This window comes from Capricornis sumatraensis, chromosome 10, assembly GCF_032405125.1.
Source record: "Capricornis sumatraensis isolate serow.1 chromosome 10, serow.2, whole genome shotgun sequence".
Lineage (NCBI taxonomy): Eukaryota > Metazoa > Chordata > Mammalia > Artiodactyla > Bovidae > Capricornis > Capricornis sumatraensis.
The window spans coordinates 99,698,214-99,715,910 of NC_091078.1; the positions used below are offsets into that span (position 1 = coordinate 99,698,214).

The window sequence follows — 17,697 nt, forward strand, 5'->3', positions numbered from 1 at the left end:
TCTCTAGCTCTGCGAGGCGGGCTTCCTGGGTGGGTGGGGTCTCGCCTGGATGGGAGTGTGCCTCCAAGCAGATGTGTGCAAGAGGGAGTTTCATGGAGGGGAAACTTGGAAAAGAAAGACTGTGGTCTTGAATCGAAGTGTCTCTGGCTGGGGTCTGGAATAGCAGGTGGGAATGAGAAGACCAAAAGACAGCTCCAGTTGCCCTTGGTGTTGTAAAGCTCTTGTAGCTGTTATGTGGGGAGAGGGGTCTCCTGAGGTTTACAGCAAATTCTGGTGGCAGGGACCTGAAACACAGGACCTAGGGAAGAAACCAAGAGCAACTTCCATTTAGGAAACCCGCCCCATTGCCTCATCTCCTTGGGGAGACGGTGTTCTTAGTGCTTTTCCCTCGTACGCGTGACGACAGTGACTTCCAGATGTGGTTCTTTGGCTTCAGAATCCATGAAAGGTCACGTGGTTGCCCAAACTCACTTGCTTTTTTACATTAAAGAGAATTTAACATGAAGTCCTCTGGACTTTCCTGCAACCCTTCTTCCTGGGTCAGCGCCCTTCCCAGGCCCCTTTCAAAGTCCATCAGGGTGGTCTGGGTCCTGGTTTGCCTCTGAAGACTTCCAGACCCTGATGCTCCACTGGTGCCTTAACGGGGACCCTCAGCTGTCTCAGGATGAGAAACGTCACAGCACCTCAGTTGCAAAATCCAGGAAAGTTGCCCATACTCCTGCTCTGGATAGCTCCTTCCTGAGTATCTATTTTTCTTGGTTTTTCAAATGAGTTTTTTTTCCTGATTGTAGAAGCCACATGTTCATACTGGAACATTTAAGAAATATAAATTAATTAAAAATTACTGTGATTTTACTACATGAGATAACCATTAATACTTGACACGCACATGTGCGTCTGTATCTGTGTAAGTGTGATCTTCACCACAATGGGCTTGTAGTCTGCGTGCTGTTTGAGAATCTACTTTCCCCTGTAACAGTCTGCCATAGGTGTTTCCTGTGTCAATGACGGTGCACTTTCACGGCATATGTGATGTCAGCTGTTGGTCGCGCATTCATGTCCAACTCTTCGTGACCCTGTGGACCGTAGCCCACCAGGCTCCTCTGTCCATGGAATTCTCCAGGCAAGAATACTGGAGTGGGTTGCCATTCCTTTCTGCAGGGGCTATTCCCAACCCAGGGATTGAACCTGGGTCTCCTGAATTGCAGGTGGATTCTTTTACTATGAGCCACCAGGGAAGTCTGCCCAACTATGTCCTAAATAACCTTATATGTACCAGGTAATCCTTGCCTACCAAAGTTTGTTTGCTTTTAGAATTTCTGTGATGAGTTCTTCTGGTGTCTGTTCTTCTGGTGTCTATTCTGCAGACCAGATTTTTTTTTTTTTTTTTACTTCTCTTTTGAACTTTTAGAAAAAATTATAATGAACTACTTGAGACAGTCAAAAGGGCATCAAGGATAATATGAGTCCAAAGGGCATCAAGGATAATATGATGACCATTCATGTGTTCACCTCCCAGCTTTGTAATTAAAAAAAAAAAAAACTACAAAGGTTAGCCCCTTTGTATGCCCCACCCTCACCCTAGTCCATTCCACCCCTAGCCTCCCCACCACCCCAGAGCTGATCATTTTCCTGGGTCACATCTGCTTTTCACCATCTTGGTGAGGAGAGCACGTTGAATATTTGAGGGCAGTGGTTCGCAGTTGCTTGTGGATTCATAAGGAGAAAACACAGATTACCAGTCCATGACAACAGTCCTGGTAAAAAAGAGAATAACCCTTGATTCCATTTTAAACAGAACCCAGTAACATTCAGAGCTGTGAATTTTGACCTGGGTGAACTGGACTGTTTGATGTGATAATCCCCAGTGAACATTCACAAGAACTGAAGCAGTCCCTGGGAAATCTAATGTAGGCCAAAATAGTAGTTAATAAGTCAGATCCTCAGTGAAATATTTACTGGTACATAGGAGAGGATGCATTCAGTGAAAACAATTTTTGTAGCATGGAAATAAAAGGTCATCAGAAGCGATGTAACTGTGCAGTGTGGACAATTACTCACTTTTCCTAGGGTAATTTTCCCAAGGTAAATTGTTATCGTCGGTGTTGGCATAACTCGGAACGGAATCCCCATGTTGTTGGCATGAAGATGTCCTCTCCCCGTGCGTGGAGCTGCTACTTTCGAATGACGGCCGCCTCTGTGGTATGTCACAACCGAGGGCGTCCCTAGCCTGACCCCGACATCTCTCTTCCTTACAGGGGGCAGTCCCCAAAGGAAATGCCACTAAGGAATTCATCGAGAGTTTGCAGCTGAAGCCCGGGCAGGTGGTGTACAAATGCCCCAAGTGCTGCAGCATCAAGCCTGACCGAGCCCACCACTGCAGGTACGCTGTGCCCACCCGGGCCCTGCTCGCCCCTGCCCCCGCCATAGCCCTCCACACTCCCCGATGGGCGCCATCACCCGCAGGACTTCTGAACGCGCCCTGCTCTGGGCACGCAGGGACCGCTGCAGCTCTCCCTCCCGCCTCCACAGGCGGGCAGGGATGGGAAAGGGTGTTGGGTCTGGGCCCAGGACACCTATCACACGAGTCGGCTTTGCCACGCTGGCTGGAGAGCCCCACCCAGGCCCTCGCCCTTCTCCGCTCTGCGTCCATGTCTGAAACTGAGTGGATTTCTGCCCTTCCTGCCTCACAGCTTTATTACTGTGTGAAGGGTGCTCGAGGCAAAGCTGTAGAAAGTCATTCTGGGCATGTCTAGTGCCTGACGTCCTTGAGGGGCAGGTCCAGTTTCACAGAAATTGGAGATTTCACTTGCTTTCTTCCTGGCATTGAGGACCATGGAATCCCATGGGCGTCCTCAGGGTGGGTGGGTCATGCTAACGTGGATGGCCAGAGGGAAATGAAGGGGTTATCCTTGAAGGAAAAGAACAACTTTTCTTAAAAACGAAACTTCTAGAGGTCTTACCATTGTAGAATTCAGCCAAAAAAGCCATTTCCCCATTTTATGTGCAGTGATTTTTCCCTTTTGGTTTTCAGATTTCTTTGTTCTTTTGAGTCTTCTATGCCAAAAAAAAAAATAAACTTGTAGGTAAATATTGCGCTTCATCATGACAAGAGAACTTTAAAGCTAAATTACAGAAATACAAGCGTGTTACTTGGTCCCTTTTTCACATGAGTGTGTGGGGGCTGGAGAGGGGCTGCAGAGGAATGAACTGCCTCCGAGTGTCAGAAGGTATCGTCAGCCTGATGCTGTGGAAGCATCTGGGCTTTGTGAGAGGTCCGAGCGGCTGAAAGGCGGCTTTTCTGTGTGGGCTGTGCTGCCCACCTCTCGGAGAAAAGCAGTCAGTCTCCACATCCGGGTGCCATGGTCGGCTCCCGACAGCTGCTGTGTCCCGGGCACCTCCGCCCACCCCATCTCATCATCGTCGTTCCCGTGGTCACCCCCAGAGATGGCTTCGCCATAGCACCGAGTCTCCCTGGATGAGGAATTAAGGCTGTCTGTCTTTCCGTCTGTCTGAGAGAGCAAGCTGAAGCCCTCCTCAGCTACTTGCTACTTCTCAAGGGTAAGGGCCAAGGTGGGCAGAGGTCACGGGAATTGCTGTCTTCCATGGGGTCTTCTGTCCCTGGGTCAGCTTGTTTCTGAGATCTGTATTAGAAACTAATTCAAAGCGGGAGGCACCCATCTGGCCTTACCCCTGAGGCTTGGGAAGCCAGCTGCCTTCACCTCCCAGGTGCCGTGGTTCCTCGGGGTATCCCGGTGTGGTGGAGCGATGCTGAGGTCAGCACTGGAAGGGCAGTGCTGTCCCGGTCACACCGGGGACCATCTCTCAGAGCCTCTGCTCTCTCCTTTATAAAACGGGTTGTTCCTCCTAGCTCGTGAGGATTCAATATGAATATCTGTCTGTTAGTGGAGGAATGTGTGAGCATTGGGGATGTGCTGGGTTTACACAGGCTGGACCAGAAACAGGGAAGGGTGAGGTTTGTAGAAAGCACTCGGGCAACCACAGTGGTCCTCTTCTCTTTCCTCCCCACCGCCGGGCATTTCCTCACCGCCTCCTCCTCACTTCCTCCGCAGGATGATCCGAGGGAGGTATTCTTGAGTGCTAGTAAACAAACTCAGACTCAGAGAAACTCGAGTGACAGTGCCTATGCGTGGCCTGTTCCTGTCTTGGGAAACGTGTGCTGGCAGCCATTCCTTGGTGATCGCTCGCGGTGGCCCGGGCCATCTAGGCACCCACGGTTTTGGGTGAGCAGAGTCCCCAGCACACCAGAGCTGGGCTTGTGGCTGGTAGAGCCAAGGGGCCTGTTGCCCTGCTGGAGTTAGTGGGCATCAGTCCTCCTGCTCGGGTGAAGGGGCCACTGTTTGTGCCCAGACCTCTGCTTCCTCTCTCCCAGAAGAGTCTGTGGAATTTGAAACCATCTCTTTGCCCTCAGCTCTGATGGGTGCCACGCATATTCCCTGACATTGACTTGTGGGTGTTCCTTCCAGCCTGGTGGTCTGTGAGTGGGTCTTCCTTCCAACCAGGCTGCTTTCTTCTTGACATCGAGGGCCACAGAAGCATGTGGAAGTCCTCAGGGTGGGCAGGCCATGCTGACACGATGGTCAGGGCGTTAGGCTTATGTGTTAGGTTCTTTCTGCACAAGGAGGTGGAGATGTCTGACCTTGGCGAAACCTCATGTTCCTCCCCACCTCCCAACACACACACGCACATGGACACACACACACACACAGGCTGAGACTACTGTGGGCTGCTTAGGCCCCTGCCAGCTTGTGTCGTCTTTCTCGTGCTCTGTTTGAGCACTTGTTGTTGTTGTGTAGTCACTCAGCGGTGTCTGACTTTTTTCTACCCCACGGATTTTAGTCCACCAGGCTCCTCTGTCCAGGGCATTCTCTATGCAAGAATATGGGAGTGGGTAGCCATGTCCTTCTCCAGGGGATCTTCCCAACCCAGGGATCGAACCCTGGTCTCCTGCTCGGCAGGCAGATTGTTTACATCTGAGCCACCAGGGAAGCCCACCCAGGCATGGCCTTACCCCAGATTGTTTCTGAGCTGGGACCAGAATGCTGGAGATGTCTTTTTGCTTAGAATTTTAATTACAGTGAATGAGGTGTGAGATGAAAGCCTATACGCAGAGCATGGGCCCCTGGGGACCTACAAGCTGTGTTCCTTTCTCTTTCTGTGCCGTGGTGTCCCCGCCTGGGGTGGTGGAACCTGTCTCCTCATCGGTAGTGTCAGAGCCTTCACTCCGCTGACCCTTGCTAAGCTAACCCCAGGCTTGGCTCTGGGCTATAGTGGTGGAGGGGAGACGGCCCTGACTCACGAGCTTACCGCCCAGGCAGGACAGATACAGCTTGATGGGTGCCGCTGTAGGGAGGGTGGGCAGAAGCCTTCAGCCGCTTCTTGGAGCCTGAGGGCCAGGGAAGGGCCCCTGTGTCTCCCTGGAGGAGGAGGCACGAGCCCCAGGAGACCTGAATGCATGGGATCCGGTGAGCTTGTCCGGCTCTTCCAGGCTTTCCAGGGAAGCGCTTTGGGGATGGACACTGGCAGGGAACCTGGAAGAGGAGGGGAGAAGCCCCCTCTCTTATCTGAAACCAAGAGGGACCTGGGGGGACCCTGGAGTCAGGAGCACCTAAAATAACCTCCAGGGAGGACCCTTGGTCCTTTCAGCGACTGCCATGGCACACTTAGGAGGTGCCTGTGCCTGCAGCGTCTCGCACGGGAGCCGCTAGAGCTGGCGCAGGAGAGGAGCCAGGGGTGGGGGGTTTCACCAGGAGGTGAGCGTGGAGAGGACCCTCTGGGAGCCCGTGTGGCCACTGTGTCAGGGGGAAGGGACACAGTGAGCCTCCTGCCCGCTGGGGACTGGGCAAAAGGCTAGCTCTGGGGTGTAAGTTCCCAGTCAGTGGGGTGTCAGGGGCTGTGGAAGGCCCACATGTTTTCCTCCTCCCCCTGACGGCTGGTGCCTGGAATGAAGTATCCAGGCAAGTGAGGGCGGTCTCCCCCGGGGCCTGGAGCATCCTTCACCTGGCGGCCTGCAGACCTACCCCAGGCCTTGCCCCTGGCACTCTCCCAGCCCCAGTCCCACAGCCGCTCAGACCAGGCGTTCAGGAGCCATGGGTCTGTTGGCCTCCAAGGAGAGCCTCCAAGCCTCCTGCGTGGATGGACCTCCCCACCCATGTGTGCCATCACTCGACCCAGGAGCCCCGCTTCTGAACAAGTCTGTAAGCCAGAGTGGGGGCAGCGTCTTGGCCTGTCCTGTCTCTGCAAATAGGAAAGAAACTCGGAGACCGGCACTCTGGGCAGCGTTTGCAGCTCTCGGTTGGCTCTACTCCTGCCTGCTCCCGGAAGGACAAGCCGTGTTCTGATTTGACTGCCCAGAGAGACTCGCCCGTGGTGAAACCCATCTTCCCAGATTCACACTTGGCCTCTTCACGGAGGCTGCGAGGGGAGAGCAGAGGACAGATTCGCTTAGCCTCTGACAGCTCTCAGAGAATGCCAGGCGCCTTGGCACCTTTCTGCTGCTGAGCACATGCCTCTGACAGCTCTCAGAGGATGCCAGGCGCCTTGGCACTCTCTTCTACTGAGCACACACTGCCCTGGAGCACCCACCTTAAATCCCTTTTACAAAATAGTGTGAGTGGAAGAGAAGCTGCTCAAGAGCCTAGAGCAGGGAGGTAGTCACCCTCAGGGGTTCCCTTGATGGGGAGAGGGTTGAGAAACCCCAGAGCTGAGGAAGGACGTGCAAAAGATGGTCTACAGGGCTGGTGCCACGGTGGGAATGTGCTGCGTGAGGCCCAGGACGCAGGAAGCTTAGCTGCCTGCTCGTCGGGGCTTGCCAGATTGTACACTGGGAGCAAGGAAAACCTACTCATTCATTCATTCATCCAGATTGGTGACAGAGAGGTTGACCAGGTGTTGGTGCTGGCACCTGGCCTTCTGTTTATTGCCCTCCCTGTCCCTTTCATGCATCCTTACGCTGCCTTTCTGGCTCCCAAGGAGACTCTGGCACTGGGCTAGCATCTCTGAAGTGTGCTCATTTCCCACAGGCCTGTGTTATCACGAGCCTCTGAAGCTGTGGGAAGAACGAGGGTGGAGACCAGCTTGACGCCCCCGCTGGTCTGAGCCAGTATCTCTCCTCACTTTCCCTACGTGTCCTCTGGGGCGGGGGCGGCGGGGGTAGAGGTCTGCCTTGCCAGCAGAGCTGCCGGGCTTTGGAAAGGCCACACCCCTTCGGAGTGGTCTGTGCTTCCTGACCTGTAGTCGGGGAACAGCTCTCCTGCAGCCCCCCGCCCACTTCAGTCATAACCTAAGATAAAGTTGGTTATGGAAACTAGTGGAAATAGAAGCTGGTGTGAACTCAGGGCCTTTCAAAAATACATATTAACAAGCTTGTATTTACAGTATTTCAAACTGTTTTGAACACGTAATGCCCCCAAGATAAATTGTTACGGAGGCTATTTTAATGAATTGAAAAAGAAACGGTTCTCGATGAGTCCATCTGTTGGCAGATGGCTCTTCCTGAACTTGAGCTTTGGGAATAGCTGCTTTCAGTTGCTTTCGAGCCCTTATTTAAGCTTTGTGCTCTTGTTTCAGATTGTTACTTGTGTCATCCAGAAGGGAAGGGGAGGGCATTTTTTTAATCAAATATCATAGCTTCAAACAGTCCCAAGCCAAAAACTATCCCAGCAACAGGTTAATAACTGTTTGCAAATTAGTGGGATTTCTGGTCAACACTTAAGCTCAGATGGCTCTTCTGCTATTTTCGGCTAAGTGGATATTATCTTAGAGCTGAAAGGTCCTTAGAGGGGGACTTCCTGCAGCCCCGTGACACGCAGTTCTTGACTCCACTCTGAACTCTTCAAGTGTTCACTTTCTCTCTCTCTCTCTTTCGTCAGCCACACTCTGGCAAGTTCCATCAGGCCCGCCCTTAGGGTTTTTGGCCTCTGGGGGAAATGAGGAGTAGCTCTGTCCCATCTCATCCTGTCAGGTTTTTGGAACTGCTGCTTTCTTCTGTCCTCTCAGTAAACCAGAGTCTCAGCCCACTCTTCCCTCAGGGGAGCAGTGTCCTTCTCAGGTGAGTCAGTTCCAGCCTTTCTCTTTGTGAAACAAGATAAGAGGCCTCAGGGGTCGCCGCCTGTCCCCCTTTCTGGAATGACTGTGACCTCGGGGGTCTTGTCCCTTCCAGGCCCTTCCAGCACACACGCAGCGAAATGCTGGGCCGCTGGGGAGGAGTGGTGCTGGAGCGTGGGTTCTAGGTCCCCTTGACCCTCCTGCCTCCGTGGGGACCCTCCCCTCAAGGTCTGCGTTGCGGCTCTTTCAGCGTCTGCAAGCGGTGCATTCGGAAAATGGACCACCACTGTCCCTGGGTCAATAACTGTGTCGGCGAGAACAACCAGAAGTACTTCGTCCTGTTTACAGTAAGTCAGCTTCCGGATGCCGTCCCCACCCTGCGGGGAGCACTCGCCGTTTGCCTTGCTGCTGGCAGGACGGTGCCTGGCCACGCAGACCTCTGCCTTTCTGCCAGAGCTCTCGCTGGTTCCACACGGGCCCACTCCCACGCCCTTCCCTCGAGCGCCTAGAAACTGCCTCCAGCTGATTAGCTCTAAGCAAAGGGCCGTGTTCTGGGCTCCCAGGCCTGGTGTCGAGCTCAGTAGCCAAGAAGGCAGCCACCCTCCCTCAGCTGCAGGTAGGTGGAGGGCATTTAGCGTCGAGGGCTGGAGGGACCGCAGGCAGTCAGTGCCCTGACCCTTCAGGCGAGAAGAGGCGGCGGGCCAGGAGCCCCCAGGACAGCCCAGGCCCCACCCGCCCCCAGGGAATGGCCGCGCACCTCAGACCTGGGGGCGCAGGCCGGCTGGGGGGAACCACCAGGTGGCTCTCCGGCCCCTCCCTGCCCAGCCCTCGGCCTGAGCGTTCCTGCCTGGGAGGTTGCAAGCACCCTGTCCTGGGCTCCTGCACGGCCAGGCAGTTCTCTCAGCAATGGCGTCTGCCCTGCTTTCCTGTTGCAGATGTACATAGCTCTCATTTCCTTGCACGCCCTCATCATGGTGGGATTCCACTTCCTGCACTGCTTTGAAGAAGACTGGACAAGTGAGTACACGCCAGGACCCCTGCTCCAGGAGGGGTGCATGACCGGAGCGGGGGTGGGCTCTCTGTCTCTGTCCTGGTGCCAGGGGCCGACCTCATTTTACTAGATCTCCTGCGAGCATATGGACTGACCAGGGAAGAAACAGCAGAGGCCCGAATGTCTCTTCATGAAATAAAGCAGCCCCTTAAAGTCAGTTCCACAGGTAAAGTTGTGAGTTGGACAGACCCTCCTGGGTCTGAGCGGGCCCAGGAAAAATGCAGGCCCCAGCAGGGAAGTGCATCCCAGGAGCAGACCCTTGCCTTTAAGGGAAGAGCTTTTATTGAAGGTCATTGCATCCCAACCTTGCAGAAATCCATTTTTAACTTTCTGGCTAGGACGTGTGTGGGGTTTTTGTTCATTTGGGTGTTTTTGTGTGCGATAATTTTTTTAACTGGTTAATCACCAATGTCTGTTAAGATTGTAGACAAATTCTTTCTGCTTTTGAAGTATCTCGTTCAAAGATGCAAATGCTGAGGAGGGAACTCCTATCACAAGACTGCATAAATCCTGAGGGGAAAAATATAGATGCTGAATGTATAATTAAAATTTGAAATTTTTTAAGAAGAATAAAAATAAGATATAAGAAAACAATTTTTAATGTGGTAGTCCCCGCTTATCTGCAGGAGGCATGTTCCAGGACGCTCTGTGGATGCCTGACACCTCCGATAGTACAGAACCCTACATACACAATGTGCTTTTTTTTTTTTAATACAGATGTACCTATGATAGGGGCTTCCTGGGTAGTTCAGCTGGTAAAGAATCTGCCTGCAATGCAAGAGAGCCCAATTTGATTCCTGGGTCAGGAAGTTCCCCTGGAGAAGGGATAGGGCAGTATTCTTGGGCTTCTCTGGGGGCTCAGATGGTAAAGAATCTGCCTGTAATGCAGAGACCTGGATTTGATCCCTGGGTTGGGAGGATCCCCTCGAGGAGGGGGAGGTGGTGCATGGCAACCAACTCCAGTATTCTTGCCTGGAGAATCCCCATGGACAAAGAAGCCTGGCGGTCTGTGGTCCATGGGGTCACAAAGAGTCGGACATGATTGAGCAACTAAGCACAGCACAGCATACCTATGATAAAGTTTAATTTGTGAATCAGGCACAGTAAGAGAGTATCCGAACAGCTAGCATCATCACTCTTGCACTTTGGAGCTGTTGTTAAGTAGCATAAGAGTTACTTGAACATAGGCACTCTGATACCGTGGCAGTCGACTTAGTCACCAAAATGGTAGCATATGCCGCGTGAACATGCTGGACAAAGGGATGGTTCACGTCTCATGTGGACAGAGCCAGGTGTGAGATTTCATCGTGCTTCTCAGGAGAGTTTGTGCTTTAAAACTTATTATTTCTGGAATTTTCCAGTTAATATTTTTGCACCAAGGCTGACTGCAGGTAACTGAAACTGCGGAAAGCAAAACCAAGGATAAGGGAGAGACTGCTGTAGTTGCTGGAGGGATGAGGAGAGGCTGCCTGCCGGGCTCCTTCTTTCACACCCAGTCTGTGAGACAAACACCTTGAGCAGAAACATCGTATTTCCACCCTTTTACCATTGATTGGTCCCCTTCTTCGTGTCATCATTTTTTATGAGCTTTGCTCTTCCTGCATGTACTGACTTCTTAGGGATCTTTAGCTCCTGACCAGATATTAAGAGATTTTTCTAGCCTCTGTTCCTAGCTTGCATCTGCCCCCTTCTGTCTCACTGGTCCACCTGGCTTGACCTCATCTAGGGGAAGAAAAACCCCATGAGTACTGGTCACCTCAGGCTGCTGCAATAAGATGCCATAGACTGGGAGGCTTAAGCATTTAGTTCTCACAGTTCAAGAGTCTGGAAAGTCCAAGATCAAGGTACCAGTCAGTTCCATCCCTTGCGAGGACCCTTTTCCCAGCTTGCAAATGGCCCTATCCTTCTGTGTCCCCACCCAGCAGAGAGAGAGAAAAGCAAGCTCTCTGGTATTTCTTCATAAGAGGTCGTGAGGGTGGGGCCCTCGCAGTAGAGTTCATGCCCTTAGGAAGAGACGTGCACAGTGCTGAGAGTACTGAGGGCCGCTGGTGGGGCAGTGGAGTTGGCTGGGACCCCTGTTTCTGTGTTCTCACTTAGTGCACAGGAGACTGTCAGCAGGGCCTTATCTCAACCTTGTAACAAGCCTGCAGGGTAGGAGAGATACTCCCCCCACCTTGCAGATGACAAAAGTCGGTGTTCACAGAGGCTGAGCAAGTTACCCTGTCACGTGGCTAAGAAGGGGGCCTGTGATTCGGGCCTTAGTCCGGAGCGGGCTTCTCCTGCCCTGTTTGGAAGACTCCACCACCCAGGCTCTTACCTGCATGCCCTGGATTGCCTGTGGTCAATCCAGAAGCGGTGGATTTCCTCCATCAGTGGATTTCCTGATGGAGGTGGCTTGAGGCCCCCAGTTCCTCTGATCTCAGGGCAGGGGAGGTGCCGGACAGTCCCCAGAGTACAGGCTGTCTGTGCAGTTAATACCATCTCTGTTCAGCCCTGGATCAGTGGGGCATCCAGCTCGTGTAAGAGGAATCCCCCAGGATGAGGGCATCTTGAACTGATGTTCAGAGAAGGGTAAGGAGGCAGTTCTGCCTTCCCTCGATCTGCTTCCCACCTCCCCAGACTCCACTTGCAGTTCCACGGCCAGCCCAGGAGAAGGGTACTTGCAGCTGTGCCAGGATGGCGGCCAGGCCACTGCTCCGGGGTAGCTGTAGGGGATCAGGAAGCACGGCACCCCTGTCTGGGAGCAGCATCCACTTGCTCATGCTGGGCCAAGGTGGAGTCAGGCAGAATTCTTCTCGCAAACCCTCGACTGTTCCACAATACAGAAAGGAAAACTAAAGCTCAGAACGCCCCAACCTCTCGCCCAGATTCTTTTGTTGTCACGCATCACTCCAAGGCTGATGGCCAACACCAAGCCGAACAGAAAGTCCCTGCCCTCCTGGAGCCTGGGGGTGGAGCGGGCGGGGCAGACATCAGACAAGGGCAGAAGGAAGCAGGCGACTCCCGACGCATGGGCTGTGATGGGGTGTTAGTTAGTGCGAGCTCATGGTGCTGGGGGCGGGGGCGGGGCCCTGGAGGCCGGCGAGGAACCCGGTCCTGCGGGGCCAGAGGCAGAGTGGAGCCCCGAGCCCCACGTGTCCCCTCTCTTTCAGAGTGCAGCTCCTTCTCGCCGCCCACCACGGTGATCCTCCTCATCCTGCTCTGCTTCGAGGGGCTGCTCTTCCTCATTTTCACGTCCGTCATGTTCGGGACCCAGGTGCACTCCATCTGCACGGATGAGACGGTGAGCACGGGGCCAGCCTGCCACCACTCCCTCCACGGCTGCGGTTGTGGGGCGGGGGGCTGCCTGCAGGTCAGACCTGGGCACTCAGGTCACACAGGTATGGGGCCCAGCAGCCTCTCTGTGACGAGCCCCTCCCCTCCCCCCCGCCTCCCATGAAGGTTCAGTCTTGTCCAAAGCTCTGTGTCACTCTACGAGGCACTGGGGTGCCCTTTCTGTCTAGCGGCCATGGGCCTGGAGAAGGGTGATGGACAAAGGGTGCCCTGCCCCGCATGGCACAGGCAGGGTCAGCTTCCCAGTGAGAGCGTCTTTACGATCCGATCCTGAGAGTGGGGTCAGGAGACAGCCCAGCGGGGACCCCCAGAGCAGTGGGTGCAAGGCCGGTTCTGGTCCCCATCTGCGGCCTCCCGCCTACCCCCTCCTTCCGCCCGTTCACAACTCCTTCTCTGGGAGCTTCAAAACTGCTGGAGCCCCCACCCCTGGCACCACCGCTGCCACCTCGAAACCCTCCTGAGGCGTCCAGAAGCCTCCTGGTGGCCAGTCCGTGGCTGTGATGTGGGCATTCGTTCCCTCTTTGGCTTTGGGGTCTCAGTGAAGGGCCCCAGGCGGAAGGGGTAGCCTGAGTTCTGCGGGGAGGTCGTGAGTCCATCCTCAACAGTCACCTCGGGGTCTTCGGGGGGACGTTGGCCGGTTGGGTAGTCAGCCTTAGCTGGAGGCTCATAGGAAGACTCAGCCTTCACTGCTGCTGCGGCCCCACTGCTGAGGGTGTGGAGACTCAGCGTGCAGAGGAGGATGGTATGCCGGCTGCCAAGCCACCATCATTGGGATCTGGGGCAGTTCCCGGTGGCTTAGAAGGTTGCGTGCCTCTCAGCACCTTTTTTTCTTTTATAACTATTAGTACCATTATAAAAGAGTGTTTGTAAAAATAGTAGCCGATGGGGTTCATCCAGCCGTGTGTCTGTGCAGGGCACAGACCAGCTTCTGTCTGTGAGACCTGCAGGGAACCCAGAGGTGACCCTCTGGCCCCACTGGCTGTCGGGACGCCACCGGGCCACACAGGCTGCAGCCTAGGTGGGTCGGGAGGCAAATCATGGCCCTGGTCCTCGTCGTTCTTCCCCCTCAAGGCCATTCCTAAAGGGAGCCGCGCTGAAAGGAAGGGAGAGAGGAGTCGAGGGCCTGCCGCGCGTGGCAAGGGCGTCCCGCCCTTGACCAGTATGGTGTGGTCCCAGCGCCTTAGGCTGTGAACAGAGTTGGACTGGGCTGTCCCCTCGGGCCCGCCCCGTTCCTCCACCTCACAGAGACCACCAGACAGACCCCCGGTCAGGCTCCTGCCAAGCTGCTTCCGCCTTGTCCTCTAGCCGCTCGCCAGCTCCTTCCGAAGGGGACAGGAAGGGACCGACCTGCTCCCCCAGCTCGTCTTTCCTGTGAGACTTGGCTGGGGGTGGTGTGGGCTCAGTGACAACTGCTGAGGCTGCCTCGGGTCACATTTGTCCCCAGAGGAGCCCAGGAGGGCCTTGGCCGCGGCCGAGGCTGAGCGGTCTGCCAGTGCGGCCCCTCTAACCTGCACTAATTCCTCTCCTTCCTCCGTGCTGACCTCTCCTCCTGTTCACCTCCTCCGCTGCACCTGGCCAGCCCCCCTACGCCGGGCGCTCCTTGGCCTCCCCGGCCGGCGGGACACACCGCGCCAGAGCAGTCTTTTCACTTGGTCCTTTTTTTTTTGTCTGCAAAGTGGTCATAGCAGCTTCAGAGTTCCCACGAACCGATCCTTGGCTCTCACGAGCTCAAGCTCCCCACGAGCTGAGGCTCCCCGCGCCCCAGCCTTCAGAGTGCTCCCACACACAGCGCGGCGCTGGGCCCAAACCCCCCGGCCAGGACTCACTTAACACAACAGCAGATTGCATGACTAGGAGCAGCGGCTTCGGGGCCTGCTGACTTTCTTACGTGTCCCTTCCTGCCTGGAGGGACTTACACAGGCGTGCCTGTGTGCCCACCCAAAGGAAAAACGATGATTCCTTTTCGTCTTTAGCACTTTTTATGAGAAAAGAGAAGGAAAAAAGAGTAGTATGTAGATAAGCTTCGTGGCTTTAAAAAGGAAGCATTTACTCCATTCACCTCAAGCTAATGGATTTCTCTCCCCCAGAACCACAGCAGTGAAGTGCTTGACTGAAAGTATGATTGTTCTTGTTTTCAGGGAATAGAACAATTGAAAAAGGAAGAGAGAAGATGGGCTAAAAAAACAAAATGGATGAACATGAAAGCCGTTTTTGGCCACCCCTTCTCTCTAGGCTGGGCTAGCCCCTTTGCCACGCCAGACCAAGGGAAGGCAGACCCGTACCAGTATGTGGTCTGAAGGACCCTGAGCAGCATTGCCACTCAGACACAAACCGCATCCCAGCACCACCGTCCGATCCGTTCTCATGAATGTCTAAACCGAGAAAGCAACACAACTACTCTGAAACTTTTTTCTTTAATGTCTCAAGTAAAATGGCTGAACATTGCAGAGAAAAAAAAAAAAAACTCCTCATGGTTTTTATTTTTGAAAAGATCATCCTTTCTATTTTTCGGTGACCGAAGCTGCTTTCCTTTTTTCCCCTATTTAAAATCACTTCTCTGGCCTCTGGTTTCCTCTTTGCTGTCTGTCTGGCATGACTAACGTGGAGGCCACTGTCTCCAGGCCACGCCCCCTTGTACTAACTGAGTCGTGACGCTAGTGCGTGGACGGACCGGCCCAGACGCCTGGTCGGGGACCCATAGGAGAGAGCCAAGAGGGCCTGTGACCTCCCACTGCCCAGGAGGCAGTGGCAGGTGCCTGGATGGGACTTAAAACCTCGCTGAAGATGGATGCTCACCCCTTGTGGCCTGGGAGGCCCGAGATCAGGGCTGGAGCCCTAAGAAGGGTCCTTGACCACAGCAGCCTCGTGCCCCATGTGAACACGATTTGCCTCTGAATTCACAGAATCAATTGCCTGCCTTGTACTTTGTGGGCTCTGGGTGCGTAGAATGATTTTGGGGGTGGTGGTGGGGGGGATGGAGATGAAAGGGGTTTTATTTGTATTCCGAATCACTGGTTATATTGCAACTGATCATTTGGAAGAATGTGAAGGAAAGGAGTTTTTCCAGTTCAAAATGCCTTACACAGTCACGAGAAGAAAACGACGCGGCTTCAGGCGAGCTGTACGTTTCCTTTATTCCCTGTGCTTCCCGTCTGGGCGTCCCACCTCCCTCGCTCTCCGAGCGTCCCACCTCCCTCGCTCTTCTAGTGCGGTGTCCGTTCAGCAGTGTTACTGCCAAGCGAACCAGCCACAGCCCCACCGTCGACCCCCTCCTTCCTCATTTTTGTAGATCTCCGCAGTCAGTTTACTTTAGGATGTTTTAGACCCATAAATGTGCACGTCTCCATGTCTTGTCTGCATTTTAACCTGGGAGTCCGTGGACCTGCGTGGGCTGCCTGTGATGCAAAGGCACCATCACCAAGTTGAGAGACACCCACCCATCCAGTGGAACCGGCAGATTCCTCAGCCTGCGGCGCCGAGACTGACTAATGTTTCCATTTGCACACTTGTGTGTTGAGTCTAACTCGCAGGAGGAAAGGCCTGAAGACCGTGAGGAGAGGGGAGGGGATGGGAAACACACATTAAATGCGGAAGCCACAGAAATCTGACTGCCGACCGTCTCACACAGGGAATTGTTTTTAAATAATCACCACAAACCTTTTTTTTTTTTTTTTTAATCTGCTTGGGGTGGGTTTTGGGGTGAGGTTCACGAAATCAGCCCGGGGTGGGGAGAGATTTCGTCTATCTGTGTGATCTTTCAGAGAAGTAAGTGGAACATGCTGCCTCTTTTCAATTCTGTCAGTGCTTCCACATGGAAACCAAATGCAATAAAATTTTTCCAAAACCTGTTCTGGCTGAGCCCCCCGTCTCTCACGGAGTCCCCCCTTGGGTGGAGCTAATGGTCTGGTCAACATGAATGTGCTCTGTTTGGGTGTTTCTTTCATCGCTTTTAAAGGGCGTTTGTGCATGCTCCCTTTTGCATCATCACCTCTAAAGGATGCTTACAGCCCTCGTTCGGACAAACTGGCCCCACTGGGCCTCTCTTCTCTGGCTCTTTCTGCAGCCTGAGTACCTTCCCTGGTGCGTGTGGATTCCCAGTTGGAACAGAAAGAAAACTCATCAGGTCTGCAAAATTTGCTTCTCCAGTTGGGCCTGGGAGAGAGACCTTTTTTCCCTCTGCCCACCCACCAAAAAGCAAAGTGAAGCCAGAGGAAATGACTGGGAACTTCCACACACATCCTGGGATGTGGCTTTGAGGTGCTTGCCACCACCCCTCAGATGTTTAGGCAAAGAACCCTTTTCTTAGCAATCTTTTCTGAGTCAGTCAGCTTTGACCTGCCTCTGCTGTGCTGTTGACGCTATAGTCAAGCCTGCAGTTTGGGCTTTTTTCTCTCAATGCTGGTTTTAGGTCTGGTTCCTAGCGTTTGTTCCCTATGTGCTTCCCCCACCGCACCAACCCCACCCCTTACGCTGATGGAAGAAATGTGGCTGTTGAATGACCCTAAGCATTTTAGAAAGCCCTCACTCTGCTGTGTTCCCTCCAGGATCTATCCCTGGGAGGAGAGAGTGCTTTTGCTATGCTCCCTTTTGCCAGGGAGGAGAGAGTAGGACTCGGGAAATATTGTCAAGTATTTGAAGGCCTCAAAATGCCCCATCTTCAAGGGCATTTTTTCTTTAAATGAATCACATTGGTTCTTCTCCCCATGGAATTTCTAAGGAATACAGTAGATTATGCTAAAGATTTATCGAATTTTGTTTTCAAGTCCTCGAAATAGAAACTCACTGTTTACACCTGAGCGTACCACCTATATCTTTCCCAGAGAGTCTCCTTCTGACATCCAGTGTGATTCTGTCTCTGGGTTTTTACAAGCCCTTGGCTGAAAGAATGAATGTTCCTGAGTTCTCAAGCCAGGGTGAAGAGCTGCACTCAGGACACAGGAAATATCCCCAGACTCCCTGTGTTCTTCCTACGTTATCTTGTTGAGATGGAGAATGTTTTGCCAGGAACCCAGTGAGTGGAGGCTTCCCAGGTGGCTCAGAGGTACAGAATCCACCTGCCAGTGCAGAAGACTCAAGAGACACAGGTTTGATCCCTGGGTCGGGAAGATCCCCTGGAGAAGGGCATGGCAACCCATTCCAGTATTCTTGCCTGGGAAATCCCATGGACAGAGGAGCCTGGCGGGCTCCAGTCCATGGGGTCAGATACAACTTAGCGACTATAGCAACAGCAGCAGCAGCAGCAGCCA

At 53.6% G+C, this 17,697-nt stretch overlaps 1 protein-coding gene across 6 annotated transcripts in view; it reads left to right on the forward strand.

Moving 5' to 3' along the window:
• Positions 1–17,697, forward strand: part of ZDHHC3 (zinc finger DHHC-type palmitoyltransferase 3) — a 60,111-nt gene that overhangs the window by 30,440 nt on the left and 11,974 nt on the right. For 2 of the 6 annotated variants that reach the window (XM_068981642.1, XM_068981641.1), the window contains exons 3-7: positions 2,259–2,383; positions 8,318–8,414; positions 9,003–9,084; positions 9,189–9,284; positions 12,271–12,401. In XM_068981642.1, the coding sequence (XP_068837743.1) occupies positions 2,259–2,383; positions 8,318–8,414; positions 9,003–9,084; positions 9,189–9,284; positions 12,271–12,401 (531 nt within the window). Of the gene's footprint in view, positions 1–2,258; positions 2,384–8,317; positions 8,415–9,002; positions 9,085–9,188; positions 9,285–12,270; positions 12,402–14,589; positions 16,168–17,697 lie in introns of those variants that run through there. The other 4 variants (XM_068981646.1, XM_068981643.1, XM_068981647.1 and 1 more) reach the window with 4 other exon arrangements.